Source organism: Silurus aristotelis (genome assembly GCF_946808225.1).
Source record: "Silurus aristotelis genome assembly, chromosome: 13".
NCBI classification, from domain to species: domain Eukaryota; kingdom Metazoa; phylum Chordata; class Actinopteri; order Siluriformes; family Siluridae; genus Silurus; species Silurus aristotelis.
In genome coordinates, this window is record NC_139586.1 from 18,671,348 (window position 1) to 18,694,750 (window position 23,403).

General features: G+C 39.6%; 1 protein-coding gene and 1 long non-coding RNA gene across 2 annotated transcripts; one reads left to right on the top strand and one right to left on the bottom strand.

The window, feature by feature from the left end:
• Positions 1-1,522: 1,522 nt before the first annotated feature.
• LOC310736109 lies at positions 1,523-18,742 on the bottom strand. Its single transcript, XR_014536446.1, has 2 exons — positions 18,278-18,742; positions 1,523-1,914 (listed from the first exon to the last, which is right to left on the bottom strand). It is a non-coding gene; the product is annotated as an uncharacterized lncRNA (long non-coding RNA).
• A 134-nt stretch (positions 18,743-18,876) lies between these two features.
• Positions 18,877-22,962, top strand: tomm20b (translocase of outer mitochondrial membrane 20b). The gene is made up of 5 exons (XM_083559467.1): positions 18,877-19,134; positions 20,773-20,819; positions 20,919-21,000; positions 21,475-21,617; positions 22,573-22,962. Exons 1-5 carry the CDS (start codon positions 19,011-19,013, stop codon positions 22,615-22,617), a joined length of 441 nt encoding a protein of 146 aa, XP_083415593.1. The 5' UTR covers positions 18,877-19,010; the 3' UTR covers positions 22,618-22,962.
• The last annotated feature ends 441 nt before the right edge of the window (positions 22,963-23,403 follow it).

A 23,403-nucleotide genomic window follows, 5' to 3' on the forward strand; every position in this document is an offset into this window, starting at 1 on the left:
TGGGCTTGTACGCTGTGACGGCTTGCGATTTAATAGTCAGAAACCTGAGCTGCCGTGATGGTTAAAATATTTGGCGTAAAATTAGTGTTAAACGCAGCCTTGTATCAAATAGAAAGAATAAAATTGGAATGGGAGAAGAGAAAGGGAGAGAAAGGAGGGGGGATTATTCTCTCTGATCTTTCTTCCCCTGCCTGGCTGTGAGTGTCTTGCTCCCATCAGAGTGAAAGAGGCTTGTTGTTGACAACAGCTCCTAAAACACATTAGAGACACTCAGCAGACAAACAGTTTTCCCTCACACACACACACACACATGCCCTGAAGTCTCTGACAAACATGGCCTAGTACCTCTCCACCTTTTTCTCATATGTGTGTGTGTGTGTGTGTGTGTGTGTGTGTGTGTGTGTGTATGTGTGTGTGTGTGTGTGTGTGTGTGTGTGTGTGTGTGTGTGTGTGTGTGTGAGAAAGCATCTTGCATCATGTGGGGTGGAGTGCTCAGAGGGAATGTGAGTCAGGACACGAGCCAAAGAAACAACTTCTCAGCCTCAGAGAGGAGAGACGCAAGGGAGGAGTTTAACACGCAACCATTTTCACAGCAACAGCCTGCTCTTACTTGTCTGCCATGCTAAACATAACCTTTAGACTAGAATTAGGGGTGATTTCACAGTTTCTATCTTTTCTCTCTTTCATTTCAAATAATGATTACCGTAACACAACATTTTATAATATTCCTTTTTTTTTTATATAGTTTTAATATACAGAGCCCTCCTGAATTATTAGAACTTTTTTGAAAATATTTCTTTGTGCCAAAATTATTTTCACACCAATAAAAAATAAACAAACAAATAAATAAATAAGTAAATCATTTACTGTATGATTGGAGTATAAAAAAATGAAAACCTGTAAAATCCCTTTATCATCCATTGTCAAAAAAAACAAAAAAAAACAGACAGTCGTTGAGCTACCCTAATCAGATAACTAATATAAAAATGAATTAGCAGTTCAAACTGATATAATTCATAATTATGCATAATTAACAATAATTACATGTCTGAAACAGCTGGAAATTTGCCAGGAATGGGACACAAGCACAACGTGTAGGAGGGGAAAAAAAATCCCAAAGGTCACAGTTTAAGAATTGCACGGTCTAGTTGATTACTGTGGTTGTAAAGTTTCAAAATCAACACTTCAATGTCAGTTTCATAACAACAGCCTGTTTAGAAGCATGGCAAGAAAAAAAGCCCTTCCTGACTCATAAAACAGAGCACCTGAAGTTCACCAAACATCATCAGAACCAAAATGTCTTGTTCAGTTGAGCTCAAAATCCAGCGTTTTTTAATCCTACATATTATCATCATGCTCGAATAAAATATCAGTCTCCGAACATTAATGGAAATGTGTGGTGTGAATTTAAGACCAATCTCCCTATGCGTAAAGCAGACAATAGTTAAAATTGTTCTGGTGTGGACCAAAATGCCTTGTGCTTATACGTGTTTGCAAATAAACAATAAATAAAGAGAGCTGCTTCCGATAGCAAAAAATGTTTTAGTAGGTTAAAGAAATGTTACATAAGGACACAACGAATTCCCGCTCCTCCTCGTTAAAGCAGTTTGGGCAAATTCTCTGCAGGCCACCGGTGCAGTGTTAGAAAAGAATACCGCTCTGCATTCCAATGAAGGCATGGCCAAGCAAGCCAAGTGGATGTCCTTTTCAGGGCTAGGCTTCATCTTCCTGTCCTTGGTGGACTGGCAGCTCAGGCTTTAGGTGAATGCAGGGTCACGGCAGCCTCGCTCACTCCAAACGCTGCAGAAATTTTTACTCCTTTGCCAACAGCCCTCCCACACTTAATTCCTTCAGCGTTTCCCAGAAAGCACTGCAGATGCTTTCTTTGTCATGGCTTTGATTTGCATTACTACCCTGTAAAAACAGGTCAGAAAAAAACTCACATTTCCTTGGTAACATTTTTTTTTTCCCCCAGATAAACACATTACTCATTAGATATAATAGTGTAATGGCTGACTGTAAGACTGGTGCATAGTGAAACGCAGAAAAAAAAAGATACTAATCGTGTTATTTGGGTGTGTTAGAACTTGACTTCAGCAAGCCCCGAAGGCATTTTTCACTCCTGCTAAACCTTTAATAACGTTTGGCTCCGTTCCAGACAACAGTCATCAGGGAAGAAAAGAGAGTGCAGAGCTAGATTTATGAAAGGTCAGAGCTTCAGGCGCTGTTGTGACACATAACCTAAGAACGCACCTACGCACACTGTAACCAGTTAAAATCTCGCTCTCTAATCCGTAAAGAAGTAAACAATAAAACACAACATGCTTTTGCAATCCGATTCCCAAGAGTTACAACACAACCTGGCTTGGCTTGATAAGAGCTAGTCACCATGGAAAAAGGAAAAAAAAAAGTATCCAGCTCTGACGAAGCTGTGGCCTGAGCTGGGATATGTAGACGTGACAATCTGATTGGCCACTGGGGTCATTTCTGAGAAAGGCCAAGGGGGAGGAGGTGGGGGTGGAGTTCTAATCAAGGCTGGCTCTGTGTGCATGAGCAGTGCAAAGGTTGAAGGTCATTGCAATAAATCTGCAGACGAAACCAGCGATCCAAACAGTCAGCTGGTGGGAGAATGATGGGACTCTGCTGTAACCAGCTGATTTATTGCACAGAGTCAAATAGAAGGGCAAGGAACCTTCTGCCAGCCCTGATCATGGCAGCCATTTTAGAACAACAAAGCTAAATCTAAAAGCTGTAGCTCGGCAAACTGTGTGCTGCGACACGGCAAAACAAATAATTGTTTTTTAAAATCCAGTATAAATTAATGTGTCCACATTGCACATGAACAAATCCAATTTTGTTAGACTGCAGTCTAATTCTTTGTGATATACTCATTGATAAAAACATAGGTGTGCCTACACAGGTTAGTGCAGGAGGGTAGAAAGTGAGCTAGTTTATCGAGAAAGCAACAATTTTCAAAAATATGTTCCGTCATGGTGCTGAACATATTTGGCACAAACATCTACTGCTTAGTCAGGCAAGCGAATAACTGCCAAAACACCGGCTGAGCTGGTCAGGCTGGTAGATCATCTTTGTTAAATGGCAAGTGCTGGTAGAATGGTTTCTGGCTTAATGCTATATTGCAGACAGGTTGCTTTTAAGAAAATGACAATTAGAAAGTTTCGATTATTTAAATACTTCTTTATTGCTTATATATAATTTATATACATTTTATGTTTACATAAAATATAATCAGTTATTGTTTCGTTTTGACAAGAAACAATGAAGATGTAAGCTATTTTGTAAGTTGACCACCTGAGTTTATTGTCGCTATTAGCTGTTTTTTCTTTTTTTTTTTTTTTTTGCACACTATCTGCTAATATGGAAATGTCTTAATGGGTTATGCTTTATTTACAGGCATTGTCCAATCATGGTTTTGATATAACGTATTCAGCACAGAAAATTGTGTTTTTTTTTTTTTTTAAATAAAGCATTCACAATGGGTACTTTCCTATTCTGACCTGCCTTTGTGTTAATTTGCTTTTCTGGTGCTAATTTCTTCAGTTCATAAGCTCTGGGGAAATTTCAATTCACATTTAATACAAGTTGAAACCACGTACAGTGTGGTCTGATGTGTTTTTTTGACCTTCAGAGTACAGAATATATTTTCAAACTGGAAATCACCATCGAAAATCACATGATCTACTTGTCTTTGATGAAATCTCAATGAACTAGCGAACACTTCACTTGCAAAGTTAGTTTTAAAAGCAAGCAGCTTTATTAGCATTAGACTAGTCAGATCTTCCCCTTTTTTTGATTGTGTGGTTAGTGTGTCCTTGGTGCTGTTAATCAGTAAATTACTCTTTGGACTTCGGTGTATAAACTAAGCTTAAAGAAAAAAGATTAATGGAGGCCAGTGACTTTAGATTGGTGTAACTTTATCTGAGCTGGTGTGACGTACTAGTTTTTTTCCCCCTATGTTTAACCGGCAAGGTCAGCCATTTTGTGCCCTTTGTTTGCTCTGTTTGCATTACAGCACATTCCTACAGCCATGACTAAGAGGGTGCCGGCAGTAGAGAAAAGTGATGATGAAACGCTTTCAGGAATCCTCCCGAATTGCTTCATCAGGTTAAGCAACTTCTGCTTTTGTTTCCTCAACAGAAAAATGCAGTTGCTCTGTTTTTTTAAGCATGTTACTTAAGGAAACTGAGCAACCTGATGCTATCTGAACACGCAAGTACATGTTCTGCAGAGGACTATTGTGTGCTGTTGCAGAGATGGTATCTCCTGTAGATGGATGGATGTGACCTGGCTGGTCTCTACACCTGACAAAGGCAACTGTCTGGCAAAGGACTTCATAGTAGCAATTGAAAAAGTCCTGTCTGATATCATCAACTGATAGTGGATTTTCTTGTTAAAGAGATACAGATATGAAAATAATATTATTTATTATCATGTTATGTTAAATAGTATGAAAATACACTGTAATCTTTGATCCTTGGGTTCTGAACTCCAGCAATTTTTCTACAAGTCATGTTTTTACACATTCATTTGCAAGTCTAATGTGTAGCCAAAAAAAAAAAAATGTTAATGGCCATTTTACACTTTATATTTAGAGACAAATCACTTCAATTGACTAAAACGGATGTGGGAATGTGGGAATAACATTCTTTTTTGGTGTTAAATTGGATCACGGCTTTGTGAGTGTTTGATGTGGCAGATTGCCTGTCCTCACACACCAGAAAAACCCCGCCCACCGACCTTCACACACCCACGTACATAACCCAGCCGTTGCCTGGCAATGATGTGTTGCTATGCCAACAGAACACATACGCGGAAGTGTGTGGTTTTTTTTTTTTTCTTTTTTTTTTATGTGTGTCTAATTGTTAGAAAGCGGGAAATGTTCCCAGCCTAGGTTTTTGATCTACAGCATGTTTCAGGCGGGCTGGGCTGGGCTGTGCATGTGCATGTGCGTATGCATGTGTATGTGTGTGTGTGTGTGTAATAATATGCTTGCTCTTTACACATGCCTTTTAAATCTGCACTATTCTACTCAGATGCAACACAATTCATCAATGATCCCATGAAACAAACACAACTGCGACACATTATGCTGTCAGATTAATGCTAGGATTTAGCAGCCGCTTTACTTAGCCAAAAACTGGAGTGTGTGCAAGACTTCAGCCGGCACACCAATACTTCTTCTTTCTCTATAAACTTCCTGCTTGAATATCCTTTAAATAACTGACTGTAGACCTTAGGCTAAACCCAGTGCTGAAGTTGTTTCCAGTTTGGAGAGTGGGTTGCTTATGTCCTAGTAGCACAGCACGGATCTATGAGCTTGGATGCTGCAGACAAATCCTTTTTTTTTTTTTACCATTATGAGACAATTACAAAACAAATACAAAATTACAAGGCATACTGTTCATTTTTACTCTTTTCCCATTAGTGTTTAAAATAGTCACGTCTTATTAGCAAATACTCTGCTTCTTTACCAATTTATTTTCAAACAACTGCATGTTTTTTTTTATTTTTTTAAAGGTTGCTAACCCATTGCTCCGAACTAGCTACAAAGCCTATAATTTATGTTTTTAGCTAGCTAATAAATTTCACAGTGTGCTCGTCTGGTAAGTTTCAATGTTTAACTAGTCAGTGGCTATAATTTCTTCTCGTTTTGATGATTCACCCTTAAACAGCTATACTGGCTGATTTTGAAAAGGAATAAAATTACTTAGGCTTTGCTTACAACCAGACTATATTACTAGAACACATTATAACATATTACAAACTGGCTAATAACATTCAAAATGTGCTATTATGTTAGTGATGTGATTGTGGGCTAGTTATTTTCTTAACATTATCTATATAACATCCTGGCTGTAGTTTGTTGTTTGCTAAATAACCCTCAAAGATGTCCAACACTCATTTAATAAAGGAAATCTTTATAAAGGTATCTCTTTATTTTTAACTCTTGTTCTTATAGCTTCTAGTTTAATCTAGCCAAGGTTCAACTAAACTAGCTTAACTGGCCAAAATGAACATACTTTAAACTAGCTAATAAACTTCAAAACATGTTTCACTGTGAATGTATGCTAGCTACCATATACAGTGAGGAAAATAAGTATTTAAACACCCTGCTATTTTGCAAGTTCTCCCACTTAGAAATCATGGAGGGGTCCGAAATTGCCATCATAGGTGCATGTCCACTGTGAGAGACATAATCTAAAACAGACATAATCTAAAAAAAAAAAAAAATCCAGAAATCACAATGTATGATTTTTTTAACTATTTATTTGTATGATACAGCTGCAAATAAGTATTTGAACAGTATTATTAGTATTAGTAAAATATTTGGTACAGTAGCCTCTGTTTGCAATTACAGAGTTCAAACGTTTCCTGTAGTTTTTCGCCAGGTTTGCACACACTGCAGGAGGGATTTTGGCCCACTCCTCCACACAGATCTTCTCTAGATCAGTCAGGTTTCTGGCCTGTCGCTGAGAAACACGGAGTTTGAGCTCCCTCCAAAGATTCTCTATTGGGTTTAGGTCTGGAGACTGGCTAGGCCACGCCAGAACCTTGATGTGCTTCTTACAGAGCCACTCCTTGGTTATCCTGGCTGTGTGCTTCGGGTCATTGTCATGTTGGAAGACCTAGCCTCGACCCATCTTGAATGTTCTAACTAAGGGAAGGAGGTTGTTCCCCAAAATCTCGCAATACATGGCCCCGGTCATCCTCTCCTTAATACAGTGCAGTCGCCCTGTCCCATGTGCAGAAAAACACCCCCAAAGCATGATGCTACCACCCCCATGCTTCACAGTAGGGATGGTGTTCTTGGGATGGTACTCATTATTTTTCTTCCTCCAAACACGTTTAGTGGAATTATGACCCAAATGTTGTATTTTGGTCTCATCTGACCACATGACTTTCTCCCATGACTCCTCTGGATCATCCAAATGGTCATTGGCAAACTTAAGACGTGCCTGGACATGTGCTGGTTTAAGCAGGGGAACCTTCCGTGCCATGCATGATTTTAAACCATGACATCTAAGTGTATTACCAACAGTAACCTTGGAAACGGTGGTCCCAGCTCTTTTTAGGTCATTGACGAGCTCCTCCCGTGTAGTTCTGGGCTGATTTCTCACCTTTCTTAGGATCATTGAAACCCCACGAGGTGAGATCTGGCATGGAGCCCAAGTCCGAGGGAGATTGACAGTCAGGTTTAGCTTCTTTCATTTTCTAATGATTGCTCCAACAGTGGACCTTTTTTCACCAAGCTGCTTGGCAATTTCCCTGTAGCCCTTTCCAGCCTTGTGGAGGTGTACAATTTTGTCTCTAGTGTCTTTGGACAGCTCTTTGGTCTTGGCCATGTTAGTAGTTGGATTCTTACTGATTGTATGGGGTGGACAGGTGTCTTTTTGCAGCTAACAACCTCAAACAGGTGCATCTAATTTAGGATAATAAATGTAGTGGAGGTGGACATTTTAAAGGCAGACTAACAGGTCTTTGAGAGTCAGAATTCTAGCTGATAGACAGGTGTTCAAATACTTATTTGCAGCTGTATCATACAAATAAATAGTTTAAAAATCATATATTGTGATTTCTGGATTTTTTTTTAGATTATGTCTCTCACAGTGGACATGCACCTACGATGACAATTTCAGACCCCTCTATGATTTCTAAGTGGGAGAACTTGCAAAATAGCAGGGTGTTCAAATACTTATTTTCCTCACTGTACATATGCCAGTGCTTTGCTAGTAGTGACTGGATCCATAAAGTTACTTTAGAGGGTTAATCTTGAGAACCATGAAGATGGACTGTAATTAATATAAACATTCTGCCACAGTGTCTTAAGACAAAAGTTGCAACAGATTTTGAATTCAAGAGTCCATCAGTAAACATTGATCACCTCAACAATGATGGAACTATAATCAATGTACATTCAGGGTCACTCATATTAGCATGGGTTTTCTTGAGAGTATGCTTTCTTTCAAGGTTTCTTCTCATACCATCTAAGGGAGCTTACTTGCCATGGTCACTAATAGCTTGCTCAATAGGGATAAAGTTATATGGACTGATTTTATAAATGTAAAATTTTATTCATGTAAAAAATTTTTTAACTGTGATCTATTTAATTCTGAAAAGCTACTTTAGGACAATGTCCATTCTTATAAGCACTATACAAATAAAATTTAATTGAACTGATTTCCAGTTTCACAGATGATTTGGAAAATAAAGGCATTCCTCATAATTTAGCTTGGAATTAGCAAAGGGCAGCCTACAATGTATAACATATATTAGCTAGCTAATATGTAATCACACAAAAACTTTCAAAATAAACACACAGTTATTTCCCATCATTAACTAAATAACAAGCTAGCTGCTGGCTAGTTGTCTCCACAAAAATCTCCACAACTGATTCTGTACCCTTCATGTCACAGCATTTTTATATACATTCAAAGCTAGCTAATAATTGTACAGTATTTTCTAATAAATGTCCGTTAGACATTTTAATTAAACTTTAGCTAAATACAAGCTAGCTCCTCAATTTTGTTCCAGTCACTATAGTTTTAAAGGTGCAGAACAGGCATAAATGTTTGTTACTTAAAGCCTGTATAGTTTAGTCAGGTCTTTTAAATCCCAGGTGCTGGTTAGTGAACTCGCACAAGCAAAACGAAGCATTTCTATTTTCAACCCTTTTTCTGTGGGGAGTCATATTAGACACAGCAGCAGTACTGGTCTGTTCATCAGCAATGTCTCAGTTTCATTTTAGAAAGCTGCAAATTTTTAACGGAGGGGCTTAGCTGCATGAAGAGGAAAATGATAGTGAGATGGCCTCTCTAAGTGTCCTTTTCAGACACTTTGCATTTGTGATTACTTTAGTAAACTTGCTGTACTTATTACTTATCATTTATTATACACACACACACACACACACACACACACACACACACACACACACACACACACACACACACAACCTCCCCCACACTCCTCCTCTCCTTTCCATCACATTGGAAAAACAAACCCGGTTACAGTCAGACGCTTCAAAGCCCTGCATGTTGCAGATAAAGACATCAAAGGGTTCTTTCAGATGCAAATTGGTGCGCTGCGCTCACGGGTTTGAAAGTAAACATGTTTCAGCATCATCACAATTATTCATCAGCACAGCACTTTCACAATGAGACGGTGGATTATGGAAGGAGGGAACAGCACTCACTGGCTGAAGTGGCTGGATCCGGTTTACAACATGGAAATCCTGGAATAAGACCCATCAAACCCTAGGCCATACTAAAGCAAAATATTTTAGAATATAGTAAACCACATTTCTTTTAAATCGTCAAATCTGATTGGCCAAAATGGTTAATTGGTTGATTGTTAATTTTCCAATATAGCAGGTGTAACATTATAGGAAAATAATATATTTTATAACATTAACTCTATTTTACAACTATAAATATTGCATGGTTAAATGGTGATGTTTGTTAAATTAAAAACTGATGAGATGAAAACTGCTTTAGGAACATTCATTGAATATTTTACAATAACACAATACATTTGACATGTCATTGATCATTACCTATATGTTTAGTTAAGTTAAGCCAACATTATCCTTCATTACAGAAAAAGAGTACAGATTAAAAGCTTACTGTTACATTAAGCCACAAATAGCGTAGTGTCTGCCTCAGCATAGAGCATTGGCATTTCTCTTAAGCTCAAGTTGGCACAAAGCGAAGCTGCTTAGGCAGCCTTTTTTCTGCAACTTGCTGGAGATCATGGCATCTGTCGCCCGTCTAGTATGACAGGGTGGAGGGCTTGTGGCCGGCCAAGCTCTCTGTAACTCTGCCCGGCTGCAGGGGTATCAACTGGTTTGCCCTTTTATCGTCCTCATGTTGGCTCAGTTTCCCTTGTTACCATCACTAACAGCTGACACCATGGAGCTGGAAAAGGGAGGAGAGGTGTAGAAAGGGTGCTGGGTGGGTGTATTTTAAGATTTAGGGTTTGTATTTTTAGGACAGCTGTAGCCTACGATGTTCGTCACATTCCCAGGTGGATGAAAATAAACAAACAAAGCCTGGGTTACTGAGGGAAGCAGCTGTTAAGGATGGGTGGACTCTTTTAAAGGGACACACTGACAGGCTCCTATGCAATGATGACTCATAATAAAAATGGCTGCTAAATCTCCAATGCAAGATTATTATTATTATTATTATTATTATTATTATTATTATTATTATAGCTATAATGGTAACACGGATACAGTGCTGCATATGACCCTGCAAAAGTGTATGACAGTACTAAGATACAATGAACTCTTTAAACCCTTTTGGTCTATGAATGTTATTGACACAAACTAGTTTAAATAAGGTGTAAACTAAAAAAACTAAAAACTAGTTGCACCACCTGTTTAGTGCCCAAATGTGTATTGTTTTATTCACCATTTAAAGTTTCCAAAACTATTTCCTCTATCTGCTTGCACCAAAATTCTTGCATCAGCATGCGGCCCAGGCTCACGTGGTGTTGCTGCTTGCCCATGACCTTGGCTACGCACCTAAAGAGATTGTATAAAAAAAAAAAAAAAACAGCAAAAGCCAGCTGCCCCCTGTCACTGTGCCTTCGGCCTCCTTCTCTTTTTTATCACTACACAAATAACAGAATTCACACCTGTGTCATATCAATGGCTGTCAATAGTGGCGGGGAGAGACGGGTGCCAGATGTTGAGCTGCCCCTGGCATTGGGGTGAGGACTGCGTTGAAAGCAATGAAAGATCACTCAACAGCAAAAAAAAGAAAAAAAGGGGGGGGGGCGCTAAAGAAATGGTGTGCTTTTCCCTGTGTTCAGTGAATTTGGGCAGGGTGGGGAAAGAGAAGTGGAAAAGGGGGTGGGATTACATCATCATAAGACTCGTCTCTTTCTCTGGGAGGTGCCCAGCCCCCGGCCATGTAAACAGGAAACGAGAACAGCCAGATGATGAATGTGTGGAAGGAGAGGGGAAAAAAAGACCAGCGTCTTTCATCATTTGAGTATTTCCTGAGGCGAGCTTTAGGCATGGAGTTGGGGGGGGGGGGGGGGATTGAGGAAGACGGAGCGAGTGAGAGAGATAGAGAGAAAGAGAATAAGGGGAGGCAAAGCAAAAGCAACTAAACTGGAAATGTTTTCCAAAAGCTTGCGTTCCCAAACTTGTTCTGAAAATATGGCCTCGGGCTTGTGCCAACGTATTCATCTGAGTCTTGACCTAAAACAAAGGCTTCAAAGCCTTGGAACACAATATGCAGGCAGAGGAATTTGGCACAAAACACATCCTGCATACTTCAGTGGTATCATACAGGCTGCTGCAAAACTGAGTGACTGAGTTTAAGGGCAAATACATTTTTCACAAACTTAGTTCTGGTTATATACAGTAAAATATGCTAATAACAATGCGTCTCTTCACAAACCGTCGCTAAATGTCTTAAAACTAATTGACAGCTCTGCGACTGGAGCACATTTCACATTTTCCCCTAAATAAAAACAAGTACATATATGAGGAAACTGCTTCCTCTGTTCATGGGAGACCTGGAGCCCTTGCTCTATGTCTAAGCAGCTCCCTCATCTCCAGTTTCACAGGCTAAAGGCCGTGGTGATGGGAAACTCCGCTGCAGCCGACTAATCCCCTGCCGACGTGTCTGCAGAGGCCCTGCGAGTCACTGCAGGAAAGTCATGGAGTGAAAAACTAATCCTTCTCACACTGTTTTAAGGCCACTGTGGTGTTTTAAGAAGTCTTGTGCTGGATGGTGCCCAACCTTGGGCCTGCATCTGCCAAAAAAATCTTGTGTGCTGCAACAAAGTAGCACATTCCGCCCAGATCCACACTAATCATGCTTCAGTCCCATTTTTAAATCCAACGACAAGATAAAAGAATGGTTTTCTTCATTAATGACTATTCATGGCTCTTTAATCATTGGATTTAAGCAATCCCAATATAATTTGAAGGGAGTTCAAAAGGCTTAATTGGTATGCTCGGATGTGCCCACACGTGATCAATGCCTGTCTCTTCTCAAAGGCTTTAATCAGATCCATTGCAGGCGGAGGCTACATGCCGAGCATCAATCCCAGGCCATCTGCAGCACCACTGACCCTTGCCAAGGCGCCTGGGTTGATGTGCCTGGCTGGCCAATGCTAATGGCAGGAACACACAAGGACCGAAGAGAAAGCGGCCGAACAGGTGCAGATCAACACTCCTCCCCTGTCTGTCTGACAACACGACCTGAATTTTGTGCACCTTAAAAGCTTCTATCTTGGATAAAACCCCTGATAACGAAAGATCTGCAAAATGCATCATGCTGGTATCTGTACAGCCGACAGAAAGACAGATCCCGAAGGAACCAATACCAGAAAATAAAAATGGACTGATTTATTGGCCTTCATTACGGCCTTCAGTCTGTTTGGTCATTCCAGAGAATACCTACTAACAACATAGATTTTATTTATTTTTTTTTAGAACATATACTGTATGCCGTTTGTTATATTTTCTGGCTCACACAGGAATAGGAAGTGACCTACATTTTATTTTTTACCTGACTACTAACCAGGAAAGACTTTCTCTTTTTCTCTCTTTCTCTTATTACTTCTCACTGATTTTGCTGCTACTAAGTGGTGTTTTCTTATCAGACATTATTTTTAAATCTTGACCATGCTGTGCATTAAAATTTTTTCATGCTTGTGGGATGAGTGTAGGTTAGTGCTGCAGCTACCCCTACTGAAAGAAGACAGCCTCTGTCCACCTTGTCAAACGAGTTTTGTCCCAACAAGACAAACTGTGGATGCAAGCGAAAAATGAAAAAAAAAAAAAAAAAAAAAAAAAAAAAACACCCTGACGTGTACACACACACACACACACACACACACACACACTCTTTTTGCTCTCTCAAGTATGGGTGGGAGGAAAAAACATTTGCGTTTTCACCTCCCATGACCTGGGCCACTGAAAGCTGTGATTTGAATTGGGGAGTGGAGCGTTTGCTGAGAGAGAGATCCACTGTTTACTGACCGTAAAAACCACTGTCGCCAAGCGCGGGGCCAGCAGCTGGAACACAGCGGTCTAATGGGCTCCCCAGGCCAAGATCTTGCTAACACTAGAGGAAAAAAGACTTACACATTCGCACTCTTAAACTTTTTTCTCCATTTGCTAGCTTAAAGCAGATTTTGTAAGCAACCCACACGACCCCGTTCCAGGTTCCACTATGTGTTTCTCCTTGAAAACACATTGGATGACATCGTTTTTGGAAGCCGAACGAGTCACTGCGAGTTCATGGAAAATCCAGAGTCTGCTTGCCACAAGGGCTTTAGTTGGACGTTCCTGGGCAATGACTCAAAAAGTGGTGTATATTGTTCCAGCCTTAAGAATGAGGGGGATTTTTTCAGTTCCTGTCTCCTGGAGCAGATCCATTGCTGCACTGCGCCTGCCAAAGTTCACATAAAGCAGCTGCAGCCTGGGTAAAAAATAATTACACTTCTGTTTGCCCTGAAGAGGAGGGAGAATGTGTGTGTGCGCGCGCGTGTGTGTGTGGGTGGGGCATCTCCTTCCAAACCTCCCCATCTAAACCATTCATACAGGAATCACGTGGCAGCCACAACCACAGCCTGATATTTGCTGTTGTGATGTGACAGGCATGTCTCATCTGTTTCTGTAGTTTCTCTTCCCACATGGTCACACGCAGCCATTTTTTGTTTTCACTCCAGAGACTCTTCTGATGCCGCCCGTGTCATTTCAGTGAGCGGACAAGACGGCAGAGTTACGCCCGGACGATTTGCAGTACGGCAGCTTCGAAGATCACAAAGCGAAAGATAATTGCATCAGCCTCGAAAAAGCAAGGCTACGAGCCAGGTTACTGCAAACCTGCTGACTCAGCACTCCTTCACAACAGAAAAAAATAGCAAACTTTCTGTTCAGCAGCTGCCGCACTCACAGTCACTCACTTTTTGCTCAGTCAATATTTCAGAAAATATCACACTTTTACAGTGTGGCTTATAGTGTTACATGTATCACAATAACACATTTTGGACATGCAGTTCACTGTGGGGAATTCCACTATTGATCCAAACATGATGCTTTTATTGCGCTTGCATTAACTTGACTTGGAGGGCCCAGGGATCTACACCACAAGTGCGTGCACACACACACACACACACACACACACACACACACACACACACACACACACACACACACACACACAAAATACAGGGACTGGTAATTTGAAAGTCGGCGAATGTGTCTGGAATGTGCGTTAGTCAAACACACCCGCCATTCTGACTCAGGGAGTTATTAGTTTTCTGAAAGGGAGGAAGGAGCTGGTGAAGTCGGGGCATGTAAAAACAACTTCCAGGAACAGTGTAGTAATAAACCAGTGGTTAAGCTGCAAAACTGCTGTGATGTCTGGCTATGAGGACAGACACTTGGAAAAAGGGAAACTTGGCTCACGCAAAGATTGTGATGTGATAAGCAGCTATCAGATCGAGTAACACACACACACACACACATTTTTCTACATAAGCTACAACTGATTTCCTTATATACCTGAAGATGGATATTATTAAACATTTACAGTACACATGCACACACACAAACTAAGATTTACTCATTTATTTCATTTTTTTTTAAATGTCAAAATACTCATATCTCATTGTTTTTCGGAGTAGTCGAGGCTTGGGAGGAGTTTGCAAAAATAGCAGCAAGTTTGGGTCAGAAGCTACAGTATAATGTCTCAGTATTTACTTCAGGAAACAAAATGTGCTAACATCTAAATACCTAAAGAAGTGTAGTCCGGATTTAGTCTAATCTTGTCCAATGAGGGATGAGGGCATTTGGATGTACAACATGTTTGTAAATTAGTTTGCACATCAACATGCTAGCCCTAGCAGATTAGCACACTTGCACTAATACAGTAGCATGGACTTTAGCCAGCTGACACTCGTTCTTTTATTCTGTCAGTGTTGTGGGATCTTTCACTATGCCATACTGCAAAACATTAAACGTTTTCATCCTTACGCTGTCCCAGCTCTAATTATAATACTCATACTAGCACACGTCAATCTTTTTTTTTCATCTATGAATTTTGCCATATGGTGGTTAAACATATAAGAGTCCACATCACAGCATGCACAGACCAATAAGAATTATCCAGCGACTAGTGCAGATACTGACGACAGCCAATGCGATGTTTGTAAAGGCTCGGTGATGCTGAAAAAAAAAAGTGTCTGGCAGCTGCCCATATGGCTGCATCAAAAAATCTTACAATAAATATAGTGTATCTCTCTAGTGTTCAGCAGCTTAAACTGAATATTCTATTTAAAAAGTGTGCACAGAGCTAGTTAACAAACACTAAACAGATCCAGTATTAGCACACCTGTATGCCAGCTGGAAGAGTACAAATGTCCTACACACCCCTGATCAGCTCCCCATAGAAAACATGTGGTTAATGACGGCATGCAGTCAGTCACCCATCCCTTTAATAAAGGATGACCACAACAGCTGCACGCACATACACACACAAACACACACACTGATGGAAGCTGGTGGTGCTCGGTTGGGCTCCGCCTCGATCACACACTGTCGATGCTCATGGCTTCTAATTAGCAATTCTGTTTAAAACAACACCACCACCAACGACTCTGCACAAACAGAACACTATGTTTTGTGAGATGCTATACGTTTTTTTCCCCCTGCAGCTCACACACATTAAAGACACATCCTTGAACACCCACCGTACACTCAATAATATTTGCAACCCTGCATTCACCATCAAATTATTTTTACTGTTGTGATGACTGGTTTAATTAGGGTGTGCAAGAAGTCAAGGTTGTGCTTTGTGCTTAAATTCTGCATGGCTTACTACTGCCATCAAGTGGCTACGGTGAGAAATACATCTTCAATTACAGGGCAGAATTATTGGCACCCTTCATGACCATAAGCAAGAACGAACCCATAAAAAAAGTGCAATACGTGAGATTTTAAGTTTACACGTGAAGACTTTAATGTGATTTTACTCATACAAATGATTTGTTTTAAATATCAACTATGAGCATCTTACCATCTTGACAATTAAAAATAACATGACAAATAACAGTTTTTTTAAGCAAATGACATTAAAAAATGTGCAGGGAATCAACAATTGGTAACTTAACCCCCAACTGCTCAGTTGTATAAATGACATAACTGTAAATTGCTCTGAAAGCTGTATGTTTAACAGTTAGTAGCTCGTAGGCCGTGTTGATAAAAAGTAGGCTTGATTGGAGACAATGTATATTAGCCAAATAGTTCAGAGCATTGTTTTTTTATTTAGGTTAGTTATATTGCTGTGTTCAGTCCTGAGGATAAGTGTTTCCTCTGTATTGCGGCTTCTCGTTCTTTTAAATGAGAGACTTTGCTCAACTGTGTGAATTTCTTTGTTCCTGTCCAAGCTTGGTGTGCACAAAGCCTTTAACTCCCAAATGCTCAGTTGTATAAACAAGACAGTTGTAAGTCGCTCTGTATAAGAGCATGACTGTACATTTCCAAGATCGATAGTACACCAGCTAATCAACTTGCAGTAGACAACGACTGGAATTTCATTAATGATATGCTATATTATGTAAAATATTGAGTAGAAATTGCAGAACAAATATTGCATAAAGCACAACAAATTGTCCACATTTTGTCAGGAGTGTTGGTCTGTCCTTCATCTGTTGTGTTGCACAAAGAATGTAGGACAGTCCTTTGTAAAATTGTGTCTTTTCCTGGCTCGAGTGAATGTCGCTGCTCTTTATCTTTGGTGAATGCTAGTAGATTTTCTCTAATATTAAAATGTTTGTCAGCTAGTATTACATCTCTTGGTGATAGCTTGTCCAGATATTCACAACTTTCAATAAAGTTTCTGTCACTCATCAGACCCCCCGAGCCCTTCGATACTAAAGATACGACCCCCTGTAGTTGGATGGAGATCAAATATTTAACTGTCTCATGATTCTTGTGTTTAACTGTCTCGAGCATGTGTGAGCGCTTATATTTTTTGAGTTTTCTATACACATTTACAAACTATTGATAATGGGGGTACAATTGTTAAGTGCAGCTCAAAAACACACAGGTAGGCTCATCTGAATTTGTTCTTTGCCTGGCCACACAATTAACCAAGAGTCTTAGATACATTACATCAAAAGTACTTCAGTGACAGAAGACTGTGACACGTGGAACATACGTGGAAAACAAAAGACGGCAAATTTACTCACATCCTTATTTTAACGTGATCAGAAAAACACTGAAAACTTGTCAAGCCTTAAACGGCTTTTAAGAATCCCGAATTTTGCGCAAGATGTTAAACAAGTAAGTTCTCGCACCATTTCTGCGTTATCCCTGAAAGCCTCTTGTCTGAAGATGTTATTCCACCTTTCCTTGAACTGAGCGATCTCTGCTATGACTGCTGTACATTCATCAGATAATGCTTGCACTGTAGCTTGGTGGGCCGTGTTGGTACATGGTGGGATAGCTTAGAGAGAATGTACATTAGCCAAATCGCTGTGTTTAGATCACTGGTCTTTCTCCAGGTCAGATAGAGTGCTCTATTCAGTGATGAGGATAACAGTGCTCCTGTTTAACCTCGGTTTGAGCCCACATGGAGAGAGCAAAGTCGGGGCTCCTGGGGGACTCATCTGGGAAAATAATAGCACATAAGAAGAGCAATAGGTGCCATGCATGCACTTAGATGAGAGTCAACTAAGGCATACTTTCTACCATTCTGTTTTCAATTACAGGTGCATTAAATCAGGCCTATTTATAACAAATCATAAGATTTAAATGGTTTATTTTCACTCCTGAAAAATCGATCTGGCCTCGTTTACTTCTGGCCCTACGATGATTCCTGGACGGTCGATCAAGATCTAGTGGAAAAGCTTTCCCGGAAGAATGGGGGTTATTAAACCAGCAAATGTGAGACAGCATGTTAAATAAACCTTTACGTTACAGTCATGGTCACGTGTCCACAAACTTCCGGCCATGGGGGTCTATACACTTTCTGTGTAGGAGTGTGTTAAAGATGTTCATGACAACTTAGACGCTTCAGAAGGTATTATTTTGTCCTTCTGATGCACTGCGCCTTGTTATGACGTCATTGCCACCTGCGACTTGGAGGCCGCCATATTGGTCTTTTGGTAGCAGTAACATGCAAGTGTAATGAGTGGTTCTTGGGTGTACATACTATTTTAAAACACTTGGCAACACTATGATTTAATATAACTACTAGATCCCAAAGGCAGCACTGGTCCTTACCTTTATGTGTTGAGATTTTCATGATGAGGCGCTGAGTCGAGGAGCGTTATAACCGGAGACGGATGCTCCATCATGTCTTTTGTCCACACAAAATGAAAAAAGCAAACGTATAGCCGCTTCGTTATCGCTCAGATGTAGGGATTTTACCCAAAGCCAAAAAGTTTATCTATTGTAGGGGGGCGGATGGAGATTATATGGCGCTTCACAGCCAAATTCCGCTCTAATGCCCGGTTTATGATTATAGCACTCCTGCTCTAAAAGCGTTTTCGTTTGTACCAGTTATTATAGCAACCCCACCTGCACAAATAATACCACTTCTCCGCGAATCCATAACTGTTTATGACAAGGAAATAAATAAAACACTGGCATATATGATCTAATGAATACAAGCCTGGGACCGGATATGATAACCGGATGTGTTCCACAAAACAGTCATCTCAGTCTAAGCGCGGAAAGAAGGCGAACACCGTGCAAACTAAGAATTTTATTGCATAACCATTTAGCTTACACAACGTTTTTTTCTGAATCTGTCAGTTTCTCTATTTGTTTTTATTAAACAGGCACTGGTACGGACAGCATGACTATGACGCTATAGATGGCGCCTGCTGCCTGGGGTCCTTCCTCTCCGCGACTACCCCGAGGGTCATGTACAGAATCGCGTAGCTGCAATTCGTGCTCTGAAATCAAACGCTTGTTTTACTTAGACGGATTGAATTGGACATTGTTTGGAGATATGATGGGCGGCAGGACGAGTGCGATAGCGGCCGGGGTCGGCGCGGCGCTCTTCGTCGGTTACTGTATTTATTTCGACAGGAAACGGAGGAGCGACCCAAACTTCAAGAGCAAGCTGAGAGAACGTGAGTGGTGCAGGCTAAATAGTCCATATAGTCCTGGTTTAGACCCCTAGGTCTAGGGTCCTAGGTCCCTAGATCCCTAGATAAGTGGTGTAACCCCTTTTCGTATCTCCTATACATTGCGCTGATGTAGCAAGCAGACACGGGAATTATTCGTGTCGGGTTTCTATTTATTGTGCAGCGGCCTCCGCGTGGCCTCGTCCTTCTGTCTGTACGCTTCATGTTAAAGGAGGTGGGGGAAAAATTGAGACACTAAATGAGCTGTCACAAAGCAAGCTGGGTTTTACGCTATATAGAGGTTTATTGGCTCTGGCACTAGATAGGAAATTCCATGTACTAGAATGTGGCGGATGCCTTGTTCACAGTGTAGGTTGTGTTCTCAGGGTTAGTGTTCAGTGATCTTCAGGCCAAATATACACCTTTTACACCTTTCCATCTTTGTACTGACTTATTAAATGCATCATAATATTACAACGAGTTCAATCAAGTGGAAATCACAGATTAATGTGCAATAGTGTTTCTTTGGCTGAAGGCTTTTTATTTAAGTCCTGCTATTCCCATTCCATTGTTGTTCCTTGTGACAAGTCCTTATGGTGCTGAGTTCAGACTTTTCCAGGATTGGACCAAGATTTGGGGATAAGTATGGCACAAGATTTCTCACAATGAAGGGAGAGAAGAATGAATGAATGAAATCTTATGTCTTAGTCTTTGCTCTATAATTTTAGTTTGTGGCTTATATCAGAGTTTAAGAAATCGAAGTTGGCCCATGGGTTATGTACTATATTATATCATTTCATTATGTGACTTTGGGGTGTAAATCCCTCTCCTCTCCACCATAAGTTTTATGTTTCTCCGCTTTGCTCCTTCAGTCCAATGATCTATTTTAGGTGGATTTTGCTTTTTCTACATTGGTTGTAATGTGTGAATAAGTGTGACTCCTACCTTGTGCCCCAATTTTCCTGGGATGGGCTCTGGTCTCACCATGACTTTTAGATAGAAGATGGATAGTTGTATATTTCTACTAATAAATATTTAATTGATAGCAATTTTTTTTAGCATTAATATTTGACCAGCATCAGCTCATGTTAATATCCTTGTTTTTCTTATTTATCTTTTTATTAATCCACAAATATATGCAGCAAAATCAACTTAAAAATGCCTTTTTGAATGTGCATTTTATGCCTGTTGTATACCAAACACAAAAAAACACTTATTCTATAGTATATAGTATGACACTACGTTATTGAGTTATGTGCAAGTTTGGTTAGTATTAAGGTAATTTAAAGTTGTATATTATGATTGATTTTCTGTAAAGTTCTAATCAAATTGCCTTATGTTAATTAAATCTGACATCTATCAAATTATCTCTCTTTCTCTTGGCCATGCTTACAGCATGACCTTAACATAATTATCCAGTTTTCATGCCTGAGAACCCTTCCCAGTTACAAACTTATTCTAGACTTTTATTTTTACTAATCCAACTCAAAATTGTCTGTGTTTTTTTGTTTTTTTTCCATCAGTTTTTATATACCACTCTGTTTTAAGACAGTATGGCTAAATCAAACTATTTGATGATAAGTGTGCCAGAATGGAAACCTAAGTCTGTTGTGAATAAGAGTTAACAGAAATTGTCCCTTGCAGGAAGGAGGAAGCAGAAAGCAGCACAGGAGAAAGCAGGAATGTCACGGGTAAGCGCAATTATTTTGAGCTCCTGAAAGTTTGAATCTGTTTAACACTTGATGTAAAACAAATAGGAAAGATGCTAAAGGTTGTGTGCTTGTGTGCAGCTACCGGATTTAAAGGATGCCGAAGCTGTTCAGAAATTTTTCCTGGAAGAGATTCAGCTGGGAGAAGAGCTGCTGGCGCAGGGTAAGGTTCTGTCAGGTGGAGCTCACTAGGCACATTTTCTACAGTCCGAATGAGGGTGCAAATGCTTTCAGGCCTCTTGCAAGACTGTCTGGATTCAAACTTACTTCATTAATGATCATACAATCATTTTACATCAGATGTGTGTATGAATTTTAATTAATGATATTTATAACTTACTTTATAACCATGTAACCATAACCATGTCAGTGTGACCAAATTCCAATAACATTTTGTAATTGTGTTGTAATGCACATAATTCAGTTTTGTTATGAAGGACATTCTGAAGGTCAAACTAAAGAATGAATGTGTTCTCATTGTCATGGTTATATGTTCAACATGCTTTTTTAGAGCAGTGCTGAAGTGTGTCTGAGTTTACAATACATTTGCATCCTGATGTGATCTGTTCATCTAGGCCAATCAGAAACAACTCTCCTTCCATCAACTGATCATTCTCATCTTGCTTGTGTTTTCCAGGGGACTATGAGAAAGGAGTGGATCACCTGACCAATGCCATAGCGGTGTGCGGTCAACCTCAGCAGCTCCTCCAGGTGTTGCAGCAGACTCTGCCGCCACCCGTCTTCCAGATGCTCCTCACCAAACTGCCCACCATCAGCCAGGTGAGAAACCTGCTCATCTCTGAACCTGGGCCTTGTTTATTAGAACGTGTAGAACAATCCTTAATGTATACATGCATAAAGACACTTTTAGGAATATAACAATGAAAGTGTTTTAATCTGTGCCACAGAGGAATAATATTTTTTTTATTAATGTCCTGACAACTTGAACTCAGGCATAGAGAAGCAGACTATGGTGCTAATAAAAAAAAAAAATTATTAATGGTCCTTCTTCCTGTTTTGACAAGCTTCAATTCTTGAAATATATTGTTTTCCATGTAACAATGTATTTTACGTGGTGAACGCAGATGAGCAGAGTGAGAGGAAATATAGTCATATTGGGAATGGAAGATTATTACTGTCAGACCATATCTGTCTTGTGAATATTGTTAAATAACAACTTATTAATTTGAAAAGTTATTTATATTTAACAATTGCACAAATGTCATTAACCTTTTTTTTATTTTGTAAAATAAGACTTTAATCAGTCAGTCAATAATAGCAACCTACAAACGACTCATTATGGTGGAAAACTCCTATAGATTTTGGTTCTCGTGCTTGAATTGACTTGAAATTCAATTCATGAAGAGAGTATATTTTATGCTGTTTGGTTACATTTTCTCTTTACTCAGTCTTTTATTAGAGCTTAAGTGGGGCATATATTAGTGTAGTGGTGCATAATGCACTTTTTGTGTGTATCAAGTTCAGCTTTATTAATGTTTTAATAAATCTTGAATTCTGTCATTTTAAGCATTTATAAACACAGCCCTGGTGTTTTGTTTGTACTGAACACTGGCTGATATTCTAGTAGATCTTATCTGTACTTTAATTCATTTTCAAAATTATCTCCTGAGCTGTTTTCCCAAAGACTGCTTTAAGCATGCAATCTTTTTCTCCTTAGCACATTTATACATACTCTTTTCTTTACTGTAATACATGCCCCTTTTCTGTTTTGCAGCGCATTGTCAGTGCACAGAGCTTGAGCGATGATGACGTCGAATGAGACTGAGGCCCTTTTAAACTTGACCCTCCATCAGTGCAACCTTCAACCTTCTCCCTGTTTTCACTGCTCCATGTTTAAACTACTGTTTAATTCTATCCATTGTGCAAAATATCCACTAACCTACACCCCCCCTCCCTCTCCATTCTCAATAGAAGATTTGAAAAGATTTCCCTAAAAGGCAACCTGAACCTGTAAATGATGCCACCAGATATTAGAAATGTCCTTTTTTTTGTTTTTGTAACATTTAACTGTGTTTTATCAGAACCTGATTTCAAGGTTTGTGCTTTCCACATCCAGCACTTTCTTGTTTTTGGATGTTGTATAAATGGGATAAATGAGAAAGAAGCATGATCTGATTTTTTTTTTTTCTACATTCCAGGGGTAAAAAAGCTTAACAAATCAGCAAATATGCAGTGCACATTCAGAACAGTTCTTTTTCATGGATAAAAAGTGAACATGAACTGTCTCAGTCCATTAGTCCACTTTTTATAAGTTTTTGTAACACACACACACACACACACACACACACACAAAAACATGCAGTCACTAGAGTTTGCAAAGACCTCTGGTAAATTAGGTATTTCTGAAGAATTGTGCACAAGAAATAAAAAAGAAAGCAGAGGATGTACAGTGGGGCAAAAAAGTATTTAGTCAGCCATGAATTGTGCAAGTTCTCCCACTTAAAGAGATGAGAGAGGACTGTAATTTATCATGGGTACTATGAGAAAAAAAAAATCCAGAAAAATCACATTCTGATTTTTTAAATAATTTATTTGCAAATTATGG

What these genes read in the sequence shown, in the direction of transcription:
- tomm20b (XM_083559467.1), top strand. Translation starts at nt 19,011, where the DNA reads ATGATGGGCGGCAGGACGAGTGCGATAGCGGCCGGGGTCGGCGCGGCG. An exon ending in CAAGAGCAAGCTGAGAGAAC is followed by an intron (nt 19,135 to 20,772) that starts GTGAGTGGTGCA and finishes TGTCCCTTGCAG; the next exon opens with GAAGGAGGAAGCAGAAAGCA. An exon ending in AACTGCCCACCATCAGCCAG is followed by an intron (nt 21,618 to 22,572) that starts GTGAGAAACCTG and finishes TCTGTTTTGCAG; the next exon opens with CGCATTGTCAGTGCACAGAG.